The sequence below is a fragment of the Aquila chrysaetos genome, chromosome 24 (genome assembly GCF_900496995.4).
Source record: "Aquila chrysaetos chrysaetos chromosome 24, bAquChr1.4, whole genome shotgun sequence".
Lineage (NCBI taxonomy): Eukaryota > Metazoa > Chordata > Aves > Accipitriformes > Accipitridae > Aquila > Aquila chrysaetos.
Genome location: NC_044027.1, coordinates 20,929,342 through 20,947,260, shown reverse-complemented (window position 1 = coordinate 20,947,260; position 17,919 = coordinate 20,929,342). Strand labels below are relative to the sequence as shown.

Genomic DNA, 17,919 nt, shown 5'->3' with positions numbered 1-17,919 from the left:
TCAGAGTCGATTTCGCAGCTTACTTAGCCTTACGCTCCTGCAAGCAGATGCCGCTGGGATGGTAACTGCAATTACCCGATTGCTGAGGGCGCTTGTACCTGCGCCTGCCTCTTCAGTGAAAACAGATTAACCCGTACTGGCCAGTAGAGATCTAGGTGGTAAGGAGAATGGAGAGCCCAAGAGGCGTGCAGGCCACGTCGTTGTGATCACACAGGTGCAATCTGCAAACTCGCCCCCTTCTGCCACTACCCCCCACCCCCCAAGTAGGCCTTTCCAGTGTCAAACTCCTAAAAGAGAAAACGTGTGATTTGACACTAGGATCCTAAAAATACATTCCTACGTTTAGATTAGCAAATATGTTTAAGCTTGCTTCATTGTTCGACTTTCAGGTTGAAATGGGAGGAAAATGGTCCTCTCTCCCTTCCTCATTACTGTACATTTATGCAACAGCACTTGTGTTCCCAACCAAATGGAAGAGGGAGGTGGATTATACCCTGAGTGCTGTACAAATGTGTATAAGCTGGGTTTTTTTCATGTGAATAAAGGCTCATCTGTATTAAAACACTTTGCAATATAAGTAAACTTTAAATTATTACGCCAAAAGGGTCTGAGCCACTGGTAAACCGAAGTATTTCAGTGCTGGCAGTTCATCTTAACAGCATGAAAACTATTTTAAAACTGGCATAACTGGACCAACGGTGTTTTTCTGATGTAGATCAGGTTAGGACTGAGGAAGGATGTGATCCAATGAAGAAAATTAATAAGCAAAGCTAATGTTAATCACAGCGTATGTTTTAATTTAGATGATGTGATATGTCAGAGAGTTGATGAGTACAAATCTTGGTGGTAACCAAGAATGGAGAGCCAAAGAGCTATGTAGGCTAGAATTCATTGGGGAATATGTGAGCTTATGCAAATAGTGCGATAATGTAAATCTTACCTATGCATAAATTGAGGCTAAGATGCTTAACTTTCATGCAGTTGTCTGTGTAGCATTTATGTTGGTGTAAGATTCTCCTTTAAGTGCTTGATATGAAGCAGGTGACAAGTATGATAGGAGGTAGAAGTGTGTTATGAAGTAGTTAGGCTGAGAAGAAGCAGAGATTAGCTATTGGGTATAATTCTGATTTTTAAAAGGACTGCCAGTGTGTTTGAAGATTAGGTATGGTTTAGGTATTTGGAATTGGGATGCAAATGGATAAGAATATTAGTATTAAAACACTATTGTTTTAATCAACAATTTCCTCGGATATACCCCTGTGTTTTAAATAGCAAGAGTGGTGTCAGAGAAATGCTTTTGATACCAAAGGGTGTGTTTGTGGTAAGACAACGTATTTCCTCAAATTATTGGAATGTAGTTTGTGGAGAGGATAGGAGCATAAACCTTTCAGGCGCACAAACTGTTCTTTATGCTTTTTCTGAGCTTGTCTGTGTTTTCTGTCTGTATTGTGTGAGCTAAGAAAATAGATTATTTCTCCCATTAAACTTGCTTGGTTTTGGTGTTCTCTGCATCATTTGATGAATATACCCTGTCTTGCTGCATGTGTGAATCTCTGTTCCCTTAGTAGGAATAGATCTTAGGTATTTGGGCTGGAATGGAGTCCTGTGGGTTCCCCTTACAAGCCATACATGGATATCACGTCTTTCTTTTTCACCTGTGTCACCACAGGTGTCTGTGACCATGGGATTGCACTGGAGGCTGGCTGTGGTATTATGGTAACTCTTCTTCTCAAGACCCGATGAACAGTGGTGCGAAGCCTCTGCCAGTTTCCTTGCAGAATGTGACATTGCTGTCTCCTTCTTATTTCATGATACTGCTGTTGGCTACTGTCTGCATGCTTATCATTGTATCTATCATGCAATGACAGAACTCTGAAACAGCCCTGCTCCCTGTCATTCTGTGGCCAGCAAAGCTGATGAAATGTGAAATGTTGGAGTATGTTGGAGTGCCTCCTAAAGGCAGCTATTTTATGGCTTGTCAGTATGGAAATGCTAAAAAAAAAAAAATAAAAAGAAATCTAATAACTGTGCTGGGATTGTTTAGATCAAAATTTTTTTTCTGAGAATCTGGGATAGAGGATATATTCATGTGATAGAGAATATGGTTTTGTAGACATCACACCAGTTGTGAAGAGGTTTGTATTTGCAAATGCAGGTAAACCATAAGTTTGTGGATCAGATGGTCTCCTTCAACATCCTCTTTCTCATGGACATGAGGGAGTCTTCATGGTGAACCTTTCTTTGGGCTAATTGGCCTCCAGAACTTTGCTAGAAGCAACGTTGAGTACACCTGGCAGAGTGTGGAGGACAATCATCTTTTCCATGTTGAGGAAGAAAAGATTTGTATGGTAGAACCCAAACTTAACTCTGCACCTCACTTTGTCTTTTGTTTTGTTGTGAGACTCTGGCTGGGAAATGTTACCGCAGTAGTTGTTGTTGGGATGTATCTTAATGATCTTAATTAAGATCAGACAGTGTATCTGGTGTGCTTTTAATTCTACCACCATGTTTTGGACGTTACTTTCCAGGCTTTTTACCTGGGCTGCCAGGTGTATACCTTAATACACATTTTGCCTTTTTGTATTTCTAAATTAATGGTTTTCATGTCGTGTCCTCCTTTAACTCAATAACTTGTATTTTGTTACATTAGTACATTTGTGTGTTTTATACCTATGTCCATTTCTTAGTTATACAATGTTTGGTTTTGAATGCTCTTTTCATATTTTATTTTTTAAAGCTTTTTGTTAGCTGCTGACTTTGTTATCTCTGCAGCATTAATATGCTTGGATGTCAGCATGCTTTTCCTGATAGAGTTCAACTTCCACTCAGCTGAAATATCACCAAATTAAGGTATAGGACTTAATTTGTGTGTATGCAGATAGTTCTAAAATGCCTTCATAACTCCCTGGGTTTATCATGCAGGTAATTCACGAGATGGCATTTTCCTCTAGTTTCATGCATTTTGAGGCAGGCTTTGCCACAAAGGCAGAAAGTAGTTCAGTTTTATAAACCTCAGCTTGCTTTGTCTCCTGCTTTGTAGAGCTATTGCATGACTGATGAAAGTCTCTAAAAATTATCCAGGTGGAGATGGTTCCATTCAAAGCACAGTAGGCCAGATGCTCTTTGTGGTGACTTCTGATTTGTATTATATTTGTGTTTGGGGTTGTCCAGATGTCAGAGACACAAAACAGTGACCTGGCTTTCCCAAGACTCGAAAAGATTTATTGTGCTAGTGACTGTTGTTGGATTTTTTTTTTTTTTTTAACCCACTCCTTGAGTTGTCATCTTACATACATTTCCTCATTTGATCAAAGACTGAATTTCAGAGCTCAGTGATAGGAAAATCTCTCTTGACTGCTGTTTCCATAACATTCTGCCACCAGTACTGAAGGTGACAAGTGTTCATTGATCGAATTGCTTTTACAGCGGTTTCTAGGGCAACTAGCACACCTAGCCACAAAAATGAATTTTGTAGAACAAAAGTAGCACGCAAAGACAATGCTAGCACTACCATGATTACCTGATCTTTCTGTAAAAGTAAAAACAATAATAGAAAACCCACAGTGCCTTAAAATACATTGCAAATGAGGCATTCCATTTGTTCCATTGTCATGGTTTAACCCCAGCCAGCAGCTAAGCACCACGCAGCCACTCGTTCACTCCCTGCTCCCAGTGGGATGGGGAGAAGAATCAAAAAGAAAAAGTAAAACTTGTGGGTTGAGGTAAGAATGATTTAATAACTAAAGTAAAATAAAATATAATACTAACAATAACAATAATAATAAAAATAATTTTAAAATATATTAATAGTAATTGTAATGAAAAGGAATATAACAACAACAAAAAAAAAACCCCCAAAAAAAAAACCCAAGAAAAGACAAGTGATGCACAATGCAATTGCTCACCACCCCCTGACTGATGCCCAAGAAGCGATCCGCCCCACCCAGCCAACTCCCCCCCAGTTTATAGACTGAGCATGAAGTTCTATGGTATGGAATATCCCTTTGGCTAGTTCGGGACAACTGTCCTGGCCATGCTCCCTCCCAGCTTCTTGTACACCTGCTTGCTGGCAAGGTATGGGAAACTGAAAAATCCTGAACTTAGGATAAACACTACTTAACACACTGATGTTTTAGTTGTTGCTATTGACCTTATCCTCCCACTAAATCCAAAACACACTGTACTGGCTGCTAAGAAGAAAATTAACTCCATCCCAGCTGAAACCAGGACATCTGTGAAGCATCTGCCAAATTTTATGTGTATCTCAAAATGCAGGAACTCTAAAAATTGCGTTTGATGCAAAATGCAAACTTTTTAGGTTTTATCTGAACTTTCCAAATTCTCTCCGAGATGTGGAAAGAGGCAAAGCATCACTTTCAGTCCATACAAAACAACTTGGGAACTCTTCATTCTGTCTGGAGGGGAAAAGAAAGTCTTTATTTTTGTCTGTAGAGATGCTAATCTTGAAAAACTTTTATGCTACCCAGTCTTAATAACTGCAGAGAAAATTTGTTAGCCAGATTTATGTGTGTTTCCCTCAGAAAGAAAAGATGAGAACTCATGAGTAATAGCTTCAAAATTTTTATTTACCGCAAACCATACTGAAGTAAAGGTTTTTTTTGGGTTTTTTTTATATGTCCCTTCTGATGATGGTAAGAAGATGATGCATTTGCAATAAAATGTAAACCAAGCATGATTTCCTTGTAAATGGCATGTAGGAGTAGGGTGAAAAGAGACTGTCCAAATACACTTTGAATAAGCATGTCAATTATTGCCACAAGACCACATAAAGTAGAAGGTAGCTATAACAGAAGTTATTTGAGATGTGCAGCTCACAGGTACAGTCAGTCTTTTCACTACTCTGGGCCATCTTCTCTGTGTTGCAGGCTCAGGAGCTGTAAGTGTTGTGGTGCGTTACAACTTCTGTGCAACAGCATGGCGGTATATTGCATGGCAAGGTTCACTCAAAGGTCCAACAGCAGTAGTGGTAGGTGTATAAAAGTACTGGACATGAAGTCCTCATGGTGTGTGACAGCTTAAGGTTTGAACCTACTTCTGGATGCACAGACTTCCTGACTTGAGAACAGTTTCTTCTGTTGGTCTCCATTAAGATTGTTTCATCTTTGTCCAGTTGGTAAGGCTCTGAAAATTCTCAGTGTCACAAATGTAAGATAGACAGACATGTACTGCTGCAAACTTTGAAAACTCCATCTTCAGGGCATGCTTTTTTCAGTTAGCAACCTGAAGTAGCCTTACTCGCTGGAACTGACTCCTGTTGTGGCTCATTTGTAATTTATGTACCTCTAAGGTTTTAATATTGTTTCTCTTCTCATTTTGTCTCCGTCTACCTTCTGTTCTGTTGTGAGGGGAAAAAGGAGGAGTTATTGTTGTTACTTTCAATGAGAGTGCAAGCTGTTTGAACTGCAGGCTTTAACATTTATTTTTTTTGATCTCCAGTATGGCAAGGCTCTGAAATACTTATGTCTACAAACAGCAGATCATAAGTAAGATCAAATTGTAGCTGCTTTGATGACAAGGGCTCTTAGATCAGGACCCAAGCCCAATGTGTTCTTGTATCACAGGCTTTTTCCATCTCTGCTGTGCAGATTCCTGATATGGGAACTTACTGTTTTCCTGGAAGGTATTTCACGCCAGTTCTCAGGAAGGTTAAGATTAATAAGTGTCCCTAGTCAAACATAAGTTCATTGTGCAGGCAACCACACACTGAAAGCTTACATCATTGTATTTGTGTTTCGGCCAGAATACTTCCAACTGAGTGATAGTTTTGGAGCTCGTAAAACTTGCATCTAATGTGGCTTAACCTCAGTTCCTGTAGGCAGTTTTCCTCAAGTCACTCATATTACTGCTGCTGTGGCATGTATGCATGTGCCCCCATAGGTCTCAGAACAGACTGTGGCTTCACTGCCTTCAGGGGTCAAATTGACTGTATACGGTAATTTTTGCTTAGGAAGCAGTATAGGTGTGTTTGTGTGACAGGGGTCTGGTTGAAAGGCAACTGACCGAGAAAGTACAGGCTATACGTTCCCAGAGGCAATAGTGTCATCTGAAGGTTTTATTCACATGAAGTTAGAAAGGCAGCTCTGTTGCAGCAGCTAACATTCCTGCTTCAGTGTGCGTGTCATTTAAAATTACCGTTTGTCATGTTCTTATCCTTCCTGCATAATTTACATACTGGAAGCAAATACTAGAATTATTTTGGTGATACGTCTTTTAGATATGTCTTGTTTGTATTGCTTCTCCTTGGGTAAAGACATGGAATCCAAGTGGACAGGACTCAAAAATATGAATCATGTTAAATAAATTTTAAGTACTTATAAATACAAATAGAAAAGCTGTCTAAAAATTAAAATGTTTTGGAGTCCAGTGACGCAGTATCTCCTACAGTCAAGAAGCACGTATGAGGGTGTTGCATTAAAATTTAGATTTTTCTTCTGTTTATCAATGTAACGTTGCAATTTACAATACTGATAATTTTCAGAAAATTTAATAACTTATTGCTGGATGGAGTGTTTCTTGTTTTGTTTGGTTTGTTTTTTTTCCGATTAAAATTAAATGACTATTTTCATTACTGCTGACTGAAGGGTGAACTGTAAGTTTGGAATATGATGGAGGGATTGAGCTGCTAGCCCTGGTACAGACTGGTTAATCAAGGTTTATGTTAAATTTGCATCTAAATCTTTATTTAGCTTGTATTTGTAACATATATCCCCATTGCAAAGGCAGGAGGCTTAGTGTTTACAGTTAGAGGAGGCGCTTGCTATCTGTTTTGACCTCATGAAGCACGTAGGGATGTGCTTAATGTGACGTGATGGCATTATGAGGTTGTATGTGATAATGCATGTAGATTTGCATTTGAGGTATTCGCGTTCTAGGATTACTTTTGCTTGCTTGACAATTCTATCTTTGTTAAGGTAGGTGGGGGGAAACCTATGAAATGCTGTTCTTATGCTTTTGAATTAAAGTAATTGTTTAGTTTCTCTTTGTGTGTAGGCTAAAAAAAGACTCTGAAAAAAACAGTAGCAACATACTAAGTGTGAGCTTATTCAGCATAGTACAGTTATCCTATTTGAGGCATTAAGTTTACTGTAGGTTTTTCTTCCCTTAGATTAAATGCTGATTTCAAATGTGGTTATAAGCCACCACCTGCTTTGGAACTCTGATCACGTCATGACTAAATATTTAATTTAATCATAGCTTTTGCTTCCACTCAGGACGTAGACATTTCTTTTCCTTTGGGAGTAATATGAAAGCCAGACTGCAATGGCTGCTAGAGATTGTGCACATTGTAAGGAGTGTTCCCTGCAGTAATGAGTTTATGCACTGCGAACCTTATTCAGCAGGAATGATATTGTTAATGGCAGGGTGTAGTGTTACAGGAGATCTAAGACTAGTTGACTTGTGTACACTGATGAAGCGTTTCTATTCCAGCTCTGTCTCTGAAGATCTGGGTTGCAGACGTGGAGAGTTTAGCAGAAAGCATTACGGATCTGTGGAGCTTGTAAGTTTACATAGCCTGTCCTATGATTTTAGCAGCTTATAATGCAGAGCTCAAATCCTTTTCATTTCCAAATAAAAAATTGGATCTAGTTTGGAAAATGTGCTTTCTAAGCTTGACTTGAAAGCTATAGGGTAATAAAAAGAGGCTTCAGAATAGATACATGAGACCTGTGCTAGGAAATCTTTTTGCTGCCTTATTTATGACTATTTCATAGTAATGGGACAGGAAGTCTTATATAAATATCGTGTTTACCCCCAGATGGAAATTGGCCTTTTTTCCTCTTATAAGCTGAAGACTGCTAAATATTAGGGTAATATTTGATGAAGTACCTGCAATTATGTGAGTTAAAAACTGTGTGTGCTCGTATGTGTACATATATATGTGTGTATGTGATTTTTATGTGTGTATGTGATTTTATGTGCCTCAGAGTAGTGGGAGGGGGTTTAAAATTAAAAGAACTAGTCAGAATAAGGATATCAAAACCTGTTCCCTAAAATATGTCAGTTATTCTGCATTTTCTTCAAATTCAAAGGTAAGTTGGTACTTCATTTTTCTCATATATAAATTTCTTCTCTGCTGTGAAAATAGCAGTACATCAGCAGTTAAAATAACATCACTCTGTATACAAGGCCATAATGAAATTACATAAACTTACTATAGTAAAACAGAAGTGTGGAGGGGTAAAGAAACTGAACTCCATCTCTCTTATTGTGGAAGAAATCACTCATTTTCTACCAGCTATAGTTGTAATTTAAAGTTCTTGGATAGTATATTTGTTAATATGTGTGTAATTTGGTGGCTTAGTTGCTGGAAGTTGCGTTGCAAGAACACCAGGTATCTTTCTTTTCTTTCCATAAATTCCACATATTAGATATGGTGTTTTAATCAAAAAAGCAAGTGAACTGCTTTCTGCTAAGAGGCTCCTTCATTACTGGTACTTAGATTCTTTTGCTCGAAAAGAAAAATTTATTGGTAATTATAAATTCACAGTAAGCTCACACAAATGGTCTTGTCTTTTGGTTGATTTTCTTAAAATTTTGCTCGTATTTTATGAAAGTGGGGTTTTTTATCTTTTGGAGTACAAACATATAAAGGTGCTTGTTGCCCTTTCAAATTTCTAAATGTTTAATATTGAACCTTTCTTCCTTAATATTTTCCACAGCAGCATCTCAATTGCTCAATTATTTCCACCTTTTATTTATTACAACACAGTTATTTTGTCTCTGCCCTAAACATTTTTCCTATGTCTTTCCCACTGGTGTAATACAACCAGTTGTCCATATAATTTCTCTTACAGTTTATACAAGGCACCAGGATACGTTGGAGTTTTTGCCATGTTAGTTTATTCCTGACGTAGCCTCAGATCACTTCAAAGGAAGGAGCAAAGAGAATTTCAAAATGTTGTGATAACTCTTCCACCAAGTAAAGGGAGAAAGTAGTATGCTGGAATAACATGGATTGCTAGAGGGAAGCAAGGAATGATATACCATTGCATTATTGTTGTTCAGATCCCATTTCATAGTTTGGTATGGTATGTGACAATCTCATTTTTTACGTTTTGAGAGGAGTAACGTGCAATATCATCGGCAGCATCCTCCTCTTCTTCTCTTGTAGGGATCCTAAGCAGTGTTGCTGAATGCATCAGGATTGTTGTGTTATCCTATGCTTTACTGACTTCTCAAGAGCTTTTTTAACAACGAAGAGAGTTTCAGCGTTCTGGGAATCCCTGGATTCCCTTATAAAAAGACCAGGCAGTCTTTCCAGAGTATTTATGAAACTGTTGAAGTCTTCAGCTGGAAACAAGCCGTATTTTCTGATGTTAATACTGGAAGCAGACCAGGACATCTCCTGTACCTTATGTTGTTCAGTATGATCACTGAGCATTATGTTTGGAGATTCTTGCTGCTTGCTGTCTCCTGAAAACATCAATAAATAAAATGCAGTTAAAGACTGCTAGTCCCAGTAATACTGCCAACAAGTAGAGTTTTAGGCTTAGCAAGGCTGAGAGGACAAGAATCATCATGTCTGTAAGACCCATTGTTTTGAAAGGAGCAAGCTTCAAGATCAATTTCTGGAAAGTGGACAAGTCCCTCTGTAGGCATTCTGTGTGTTGATGCAGCCAAAATCTGAGACAGGAGAATTTCTGATTAGTACTGGGATCTACCAAAAGAGTGAATGGCTCTCCCACTCATGCTTCCTTCAAGTTATAATTGGGTCATTCCAAATCTGTAGTCAAATTAGTAATAGCTGTGCTGATCCCTTCTCTGTGAGTAGTCATATGATGCCTGGGAGAAGAAGAAACCATAGTAAGCTTTGATTGCTGATCATATGGCTATTTTTGGAACTAGAACCTCTATCTTAAACTCTCTTATAGCTTATATCTAGTGATGCTGATGGAGCCATTCAAAGAGCTGGACGGTTCCGTGTGGAAAATGGCTCCGCTGGTGAGGTAAGTGGCTAAAGATACTCATAGAAAACTGAAAAAATAATTCAGCTTCAGTTATTCTTCACCACTGAAAGATGTATTTGCAGTCAATTACTAAGGAAGAGGACTTGAAAAATGCGAAATAATATGAATGTAAGAATCTAAGAGGAGGGAGATGGTGGGGTTTTTTCCCCACAAAGTCTAGCTTAGCTCTTCTTTTAAGAGTATGTAATCTCAACAGTTTAATTTAAGGGAAAAGCTGGTATTTCATTTAGTTTTGGTAACATTTTGCTCACCTGATCATGTTAGAAGAAAAATACCCATCTTATCCTCTGTGTAACACTTTGCAGTCTCTAGGTCATCACTTTATATTGGTGTCCTGGTGATACTACGATGTTCAAGCTGACCTTTGTGCTTTTAAGTTTAATCCTTGGTGTGATGAGGTTATAGCTTCATCCCCCCCCCCCCCCCCCCCCCCACCTTAGTTGTCTTTTGGCAGCTATGCTTACATTTACATAAGAGATAAAGAAGCTGAGTGGAGCCTGAGAGAGTCATTTCCCCCAGATTCCTGTGCTGTTAAACTCGCGGTGTGTCCCTGCAACCACGAAAGTGACACTTAGGTTTCTACTTATCTTCATTTTTTATCTTCCTTTGCCAAGCTTTTTTAGCTGTAAATATCATCTTAATACTGAAAGAAAGAAGACCTCATATTCTTGAAATATATGTAAGGTCTTGGTAAGCTTGTATTGAACTAATATTAACAGTAAACTTTTACTGATAGTTTGCATCAGCACTGGCTGCAGACTTTGAAGCAATCTAACTGTTCTGCATTGATTCTCTATGGGGTCGTGTTCTGTATACTGTCTTTTTAGTTCAGTTTCATGCAGTTCAAAAGCTAATTAGCTTGTTTCACAGAAAGATTCTTTGAGTGGGTGATGAATGGCCACATGGTCAATGGATGTAGGGAATGGCTTTTTCTCTGCATATGTTAATTCGTAGTGGAAAAGGACTTGAGGGATGGTTGGGAATTTACCTTAACCGGCCAATGCAGAAACAACACTGAAGAACTTCCAGAGCATGCTCTGGTCTAGCAAGGAGTCCCTAAGGGTTATTTTGGGAAGAAGAACTGAGAAAACGAAACCTGGAGGCAGAATTCTGTTTAATTTATTTATTTTTAAGTTTTAAAAACACTGGTCTTCAAATTCCACATTGAAATATCTTCTTTTCAGTGGAATACTAAGCTATTACTGGTAATAGTGGTGCGTGGTGCTTAGTTGCTGGCTGGGGTTAAACCACGACACGGTGGTACAATAGGCAAAGACTGTAGTTATGTAGAAAGAAAAGACAAAAAAAAGAAGAGGAGAGGGAGAAATTTTAATTTCAGCTGCACAACAACTGACTTCACAATAATTCTTTGTTTTTTAAAAAACAGTATACATGTAAAACTCTTCTAGTGGGTCAGCCACTCTTGATTGGCTTTTGCCTGTATTATGTTCTCCTTTTTTTTTTCACTCAGCATTTGATCTAGCAGTCTCCCAATTCTATTTCAGAATACAGACTACACTCCGGGTACGTGGCACAGAACAGACGTGCATTTGGAAAACCCAGAGTATCATACAAGATGGTATTTCAAATATTTTTTAGGGAAAGGTAATGATCTTTTTGTGAATGGATTGACGTTTTGATCAATAAAAATGCAATCTGGCTTTGAGTCGCTATTATTTAAATATGGAAAAAAGTATGGTATTAATTTAGTATTAACACATTTTCTGTCCTGTACAGAAAATAAGTTCTTGTTTCATGTATTTTTAACCTGAAGACAGAGGATGGGTTTCTGTAAGCAGCAGAACCCCTGCTATCAAAAAGGGATATTTTGGAACCCTTCTTGGCCTTGAAGGCTGTACCTATCTCTTGGTTTTTTTACACATCTGTATATAAATACATAGTTACTTATGTAGATTAGTATATATTTTTACATATAAATGCGTATGTTTACACATTTATACATGTGTGTGTGCATGCGTGTGTCTGCTTGCACGTGCGAACGGGTGTGTGCATCTTCTTTACAGTTGATAATGCTTCTTGTTTTTCCCTAACAGTTCATCAAAATTATATAGGTACAGATGCAGAGAAGAACCCTTTCTTTCTGTCTGTTGTACTGTCTGACCAAAATAATCAGCGTGTTCCTCAGTACCATTCAATACTTTGGAGAAAAACAGTAAGAAACAAATATTTATCTGCTGCTCTGACTTTTTTGTTGTTGTTTTCTTGTTTGTTTTCAGTATGTCTATCATACACTTTTTTGCTTTTTTCAGAATTTCAGTATTTAATACATACTTCTCATTTTGTACAAAAAGAACGTATAATTCTACCATAGTAGATAAAACTAAACTAGCTTTGTAGGTAACATTACATTAAACTTTCTGACAGAAATCTGTGATGCCAGGTATTTTTTAATTGTTCTTACCTGCAACTCTGTGTTATTTTTAGAAACGTTGCCTAAATTTTTGTTGATGATGTCCTGCGATCAATTTAGGCAATGACATTATATTGCTTTTAGGATTTTCTTATACGTTAAGAAAAGAGGCAGGTGTGATACTGCTTTCACTAATATTGTTTAATGAATTTTTTTTCACTTAACGTTCCATAAGAGCCTATTATCCAAGCAATTGTATACATGCATGGATAGCTTTTTTTTTTTCTTTTTAAAAAAAAATTAGTTTGTAATGTCTGCTAGTTTCAGCAGCCCTCATACCACATGCCAAGGTAGTAAAAACTAAGTAAAAAATAATTTTGCACTGTCCATGACTTTTCACATTCAGTTTTTCTCCTTTTTGTTTTTTATTTTTCCCCCAAACCAGTAGTAAATATGGCTAAGTAATACTAGCATGGTTTTGTTCTTTGTTTTTTTACTTAATTGTTTTTATTAATATTCCTATTTGAATATATAGAAAAAGTCAGTATGTTCTGTAATATCTCCTAGCTTTTTTTCTTTATAGGGTACTCAGAAAATATGTCTCCCTTATAGTCCCACAAAAACATTATCAGTGAAATCTATATTAAGGTATGTATTTACAAATAAGTTATCAGTTAAGATATTTGTATGCCTTTTCCTGTAATTCAGAGCTTGTGTTGCATGGTTTTCATGACAGATTTCTAAAACCAGTAGTAAAAACAAGTTTACAAATCTTAATCATTGAAGGCAGCAAAAAGTCGTTTTAAAGCCTGTTCTGGAATAGACAAAGTGACAACTTAAAAAGGAGAAAAATTCTTAGCACTTTTCCTTCAGCAGAGGACTACTTTCAAGTTAATTGGAAAACAGGTGCTAAGTGGAACTGCAGTGGTTGAGAAGAAATATCTTTTTAAATTAGATAGACATAAACAGACCTAAGGAACAGCAGATTTTGACTAGAGAATTGGTTATTATGTGGCCCTAGGAGGAGGAAGCAAACAGGGAAGAAACCAAGATTGATTGTCTCCATGTAAGTCTCACTATGGTTGTGTTACACACACTGTCAGTGAAGCCGAGAAAATGCCTTCCCCCAGCCAGAGCCTGTATGGGCATGCTTGTACTCTGTCCTGCCTATTTTGTGGCGGAAGAGAATATGAAGTGAGCAAGCCCAACACCATTGCTATGTCTTTCAACATTGTAATCAGCTGAAGTATCAGAGCACCTGTTTGCAAAGTGTTTTTTCAAATTTAATCTGCAGTTTTTATGACCTAATCATGTGGTGTGTTTTCTCAAATCCCTCACTGACAACATCTTCAAATGCATCTTCTGTAAGGATTTTACCTCCTCTAGAAACCCATAAAAAGTGCCTTCATGTACAGAACAGGTAGTGTGTACCAGATAAATGAGCAGTCTACAGGTCTTCAAAACCTTTGATCTGTATAGAGTACGAGCAAATGTCTCTTGCTTGGTTGAAGCTTGTCCACTGGATAACACTGCCACTGCTGATGTGAGAGGAGAATTCTGGGAACAGGGCATGTGTTGTGATGTGAAGTCAGTACCACCAGATCTGGATTTTCCTACAACTGCACAAGATTTCTGAGAGGTCCCAGACCACTGCATTTGCCAGAGGGGCTAGGAAGCCATTGAGCCTCACTTCTTAATTCTGACTTCCTGGGCTGTGGCTCTGGTTTGTAGGGTCAAGATGGTGAGTTGAAAACACTTCAGATCTCTTCTTCATCTTCTTCATCGAGATGAGCTAAGTCCCCTCTTCTAAGTCCTACAGCACTGGCTTGAATAGTGTTCCTAGTTGTCAATACTGCATGTTGTACCTGCATAAGCACCTGATCTTCCATGTCTGCCCACCAACTGCTGAAATATCTCTTCCTAACATCCCTTTCTAACCCAGCCTCTCCCTCCACTCTCAGCCACATAGACATTTTTGGTCAGGCATCCCAGAGTGGAGAAACTTTGTCTTCTGTTGCCTAGGGTCATAACTTTCGCTGAATCACCCTCACGTATTCCATCCTGTGATGCTCCAGTATTTTTCAGAGGGAAATGCGGGCTTGTTACAGACCTTGTTCCTCACTTCTCCCAGGGTCTGTGCCACATGCAGTCAGCTGGGTAAATGTCATCTCTTTTTGCCCACTCGGGTTTGGACTAAAATCTCTTCCCCGACTATTATTTTGCTTTTACAGTCCTTGAGCCTTCCCTCAGGCCTGATTGATATTCCTTTGACATTTCACCCTGTTCACAGCCAGTGTGAATCTAGGTACAAACTGTCTCAAAGAATTTTGGTTACATTAATAAACCCATTTTTTTCTAAATTAATTGGAACATTTCAATCCCTTTCAAAAGGAACTAAAGCAAATCCTTTCTGCATTATGTTCTAGCATAAGCGATGATGGAAAGATGCATCAGATTTGACCTTCCTGTTAGTTCACTGTGCCCCAGACAGACTGCATCCAGCACTCCGTGACATGCTGTGCAGTTCTAGAAATTAATGCTGGGGGAAAAAATGGGCAAAAATAATAGTAAATGCAGAAACATGAGTTAGGAAAAAATGCTATAAATTGGGTATTTCTGTTTACTGAGGCAGTTGGTCTCGCTTCTTATTTAAATACTTTTTTTCTGTTCTGTATGTGGATCTTTGGCCTGTGAATTGGGTACTGAACTCTGGTTTTTCGTTTGACTTGCCTTGAATTACTTTAGAAGAGAGAGAAAAGCTTACAAAATAGAATAGGTTATTGAGTCCTCCTAAAATGCTCATAATTATTATGTATAAAGCCAAAGTGTGATGGAATAAAGCTCTGTGCTTTATAAGTAAATACAGTCAATTTAAACCTGATGTCAATTCAGGGTCTTACTAATTTCTGTTTTTAAAATCCAAAAGAAGTTTAGGAAGTCTTGGAGGTTAGTACTGTGGGAACGAAATGGCTATTCCACAAAACATTCCATGTAAGAGAGGCTCTTTAAATAATTCCTTTTGTAACCAGTTCTGACTGCAAACAGTTAGTAGTTTAATGTTGAAATGTATACTTGCCCTTCTATAAAGCAGTATTTCATTTGCATTTCAGTGCTATGAGTCTTGACAAATTTGAGAAGAGCCCAAGGGAAATTTTTCATCCTGAGATACAAAAGGTAGAGGTGACTTCTTTTTTTTGTTTGGTTGTTTTTCTTTATTATTTTCTGGAAAAATAAGTCATTAAGTATTAATGCTACTAGTTTGTTTCTTTCAGTAGCAGGATAATAATGATGAGTAGGGTTACGTGGTACTACAAAATAAACTGTCTTTATCAGTTGAACTGGCCACTTCAGAACAAAACTTAAATATACAAGGATGTTAGTTTTATTTGTGTTGTCTTTAATACCAGTGTGCTAAAGATATTGTTTTGTTTACAGGATTTATTGGTTCTTGAAGAGCAAGAGGTAAATGTAAACTTACCACTCCTAGCTCACAGACCCGTTCAATGAATACAGCTTTGTATTTGAAATATTTGCACTGAAATGCTTGTGACAACTTAGAAATCAATTGCTTATTACAGTAAAAAACTGTAGTATTTCTTTGCAACATATGAGATAAAAAATAATTTTAACCACCAACTTAATATATCATATTAATAGATTACCAACTTAGTATATCATAACATTCATAATCTATGATCAAAGGTAAATTATTAGGTATCTGCTACTTGAGCACATAATGGAATTGGTATGAAATGTATATTCCCATGGGTAGGACGTATACAAAGGTATGTGTATAAAAGTCTTTAGAGAAAACATTGTTTTAGGTCTTTTGTTTGATTGCCTGTTTATCATATAATATTTGGTTTTATTTCTCAGGGATCTGTGAATTTTAAATTTGGAGTCCTTTATGCAAAGGATGGGCAGCTTACAGATGATGAAATGTTCAGCAATGGTGAGTTTTTCACCTTCTTCTCAATTGTTTTATTCATCCGAATAAAAAAATGGAGGACAGTGCCTACATGTGGAAGCCAGAAGGGAGGTGATGGTTATGTGAACAGTAGTTTTGTTAGGTTTTCATGTTCGTCTTGGGTGAAAAATTGTAGTGTACAATCTTCTATTTCTGTAAAAGGTTGCTGTAGGAAACCTACTATTCTGAAATTTCTTTTCTAGAAATAGACTGTACAATGTAAGATTTAGTAAAAGGGAGCAGCTGAAGCAGGCCACTCGATGTTACTTGCAAAAAGTCACTTTGTTTCTAGTTCTTTCACTCTTAGGTTTTTGCAGCATGATCGTGTTCTTCTATGCACTTGAACAGTGTCTTGGAGTTAGTAAAAGAGGTCACTGTTTAATGTCACATGATGATGCCTATTCTGCAAGGCTGGGATGCTGTTTCTGTAAAGGTAGAAGGCTTGGATGACATGAAGAGACACTTATTCAGCTGAAACTTCCGTCCTCGTGTCCTGGGAGCAGTACCTGTTCCTGTATTTTGATTATTTTTTATATGTGTTCTATTACTACATGTGCTTTTCTGTTGTAACATTTCTGCCTTCCACATGTAGAAACTGGAAGTGAAAACTTTCAAAGATTTTTGCATCTCTTGGGTGACACAGTTACTTTGAAAGGCTGGACAGGCTACAGAGGAGGACTGGATACTAAAAGTAAGAACTCATCTGAAGCAAAAAGGGGGGGGCTGCAATATAAATATTTTAGCTTATTGCATGCGTATATTGTATATATTGTGGAAATAATACAATCCCAAAAGAGACTTCCTCTGTGCATGCTAAATGCTCTGCTTCCCCAGGAAAAAGTCAGGTTAGCTTAAATCACTGGTATGGAATGCGGTTGAAGAAAAGTATTTATATGACCTGTATTTTCAAGGTGAACAGTTTCATATTATGTTGGAAGGGGGTGAAGAATAACCTGACATGTTACTTGCTTCATGATAGTAGGGCATCATGGCTTGAAGGACCATGCGTGATTTCAGGAGGCTAGGTGAAGGACATCATAGGTTTTAAGATTGTGAGTATGCAGATTAGGTTGCAAACTTGGGTTTGGACCCACATAGAACATGCAGTGTGGACATTTTCTAAAATGGATCAGAAAAAAGGATGACTAAAGAAGGTTTGGTAGAAGGACCTGAAATATCTTTTGATCTTTAGAAAACTTAAAGGACATATTTCTGCTGAGAATGTTGTCTTCCCTTGCAGATGATACAACAGGAACCTGTTCCATCTATACAGTTTTTCAAGGGCATGAAATTATGTACCATGTTTCAACCATGCTACCATATTCTAGAGAGAACAAGCAGCAGGTACATGGTTCTCTCTTTCTTTTTTTTCTTTTTTATTTTATTTATTTCTTAAATCACGAACTCCAAAACTTTAGACGAAAATAAGGGATTTCTTGCCTGTTAATATTTTAGAAATGTAAGTCTTAAGACTTTTTCCTATGTTTTTTTCCTCAATATTATACCTAATGCTGACGATTTCATGATGTTTGTTAGAAGATAATGCATCATCTCATCTCTATTAAGGTACAAAAGACACTTGCAAAGAAAGT

At 37.6% G+C, this 17,919-nt stretch overlaps 1 protein-coding gene across 11 annotated transcripts in view; it reads left to right on the top strand.

The window, feature by feature from the left end:
* Positions 1–17,919, top strand: part of GARNL3 (GTPase activating Rap/RanGAP domain like 3) — a 54,548-nt gene that overhangs the window by 9,190 nt on the left and 27,439 nt on the right. For 3 of the 11 annotated variants that reach the window (XM_029999883.2, XM_029999888.2, XM_029999885.2), the window contains exons 2-12: positions 7,450–7,519; positions 9,894–9,968; positions 11,495–11,594; positions 12,044–12,162; positions 12,944–13,008; positions 15,471–15,534; positions 15,796–15,822; positions 16,237–16,312; positions 16,920–17,018; positions 17,568–17,671; positions 17,864–17,893. In XM_029999883.2, the coding sequence (XP_029855743.1) occupies positions 7,450–7,519; positions 9,894–9,968; positions 11,495–11,594; positions 12,044–12,162; positions 12,944–13,008; positions 15,471–15,534; positions 15,796–15,822; positions 16,237–16,312; positions 16,920–17,018; positions 17,568–17,671; positions 17,864–17,893 (829 nt within the window). Of the gene's footprint in view, positions 1–6,822; positions 6,933–7,449; positions 7,520–9,893; positions 9,969–11,494; positions 11,595–12,043; positions 12,163–12,943; positions 13,009–15,470; positions 15,535–15,795; positions 15,823–16,236; positions 16,313–16,919; positions 17,019–17,567; positions 17,672–17,863; positions 17,894–17,919 lie in introns of those variants that run through there. The other 8 variants (XM_029999886.2, XM_041119613.1, XM_029999884.2 and 5 more) reach the window with 3 other exon arrangements.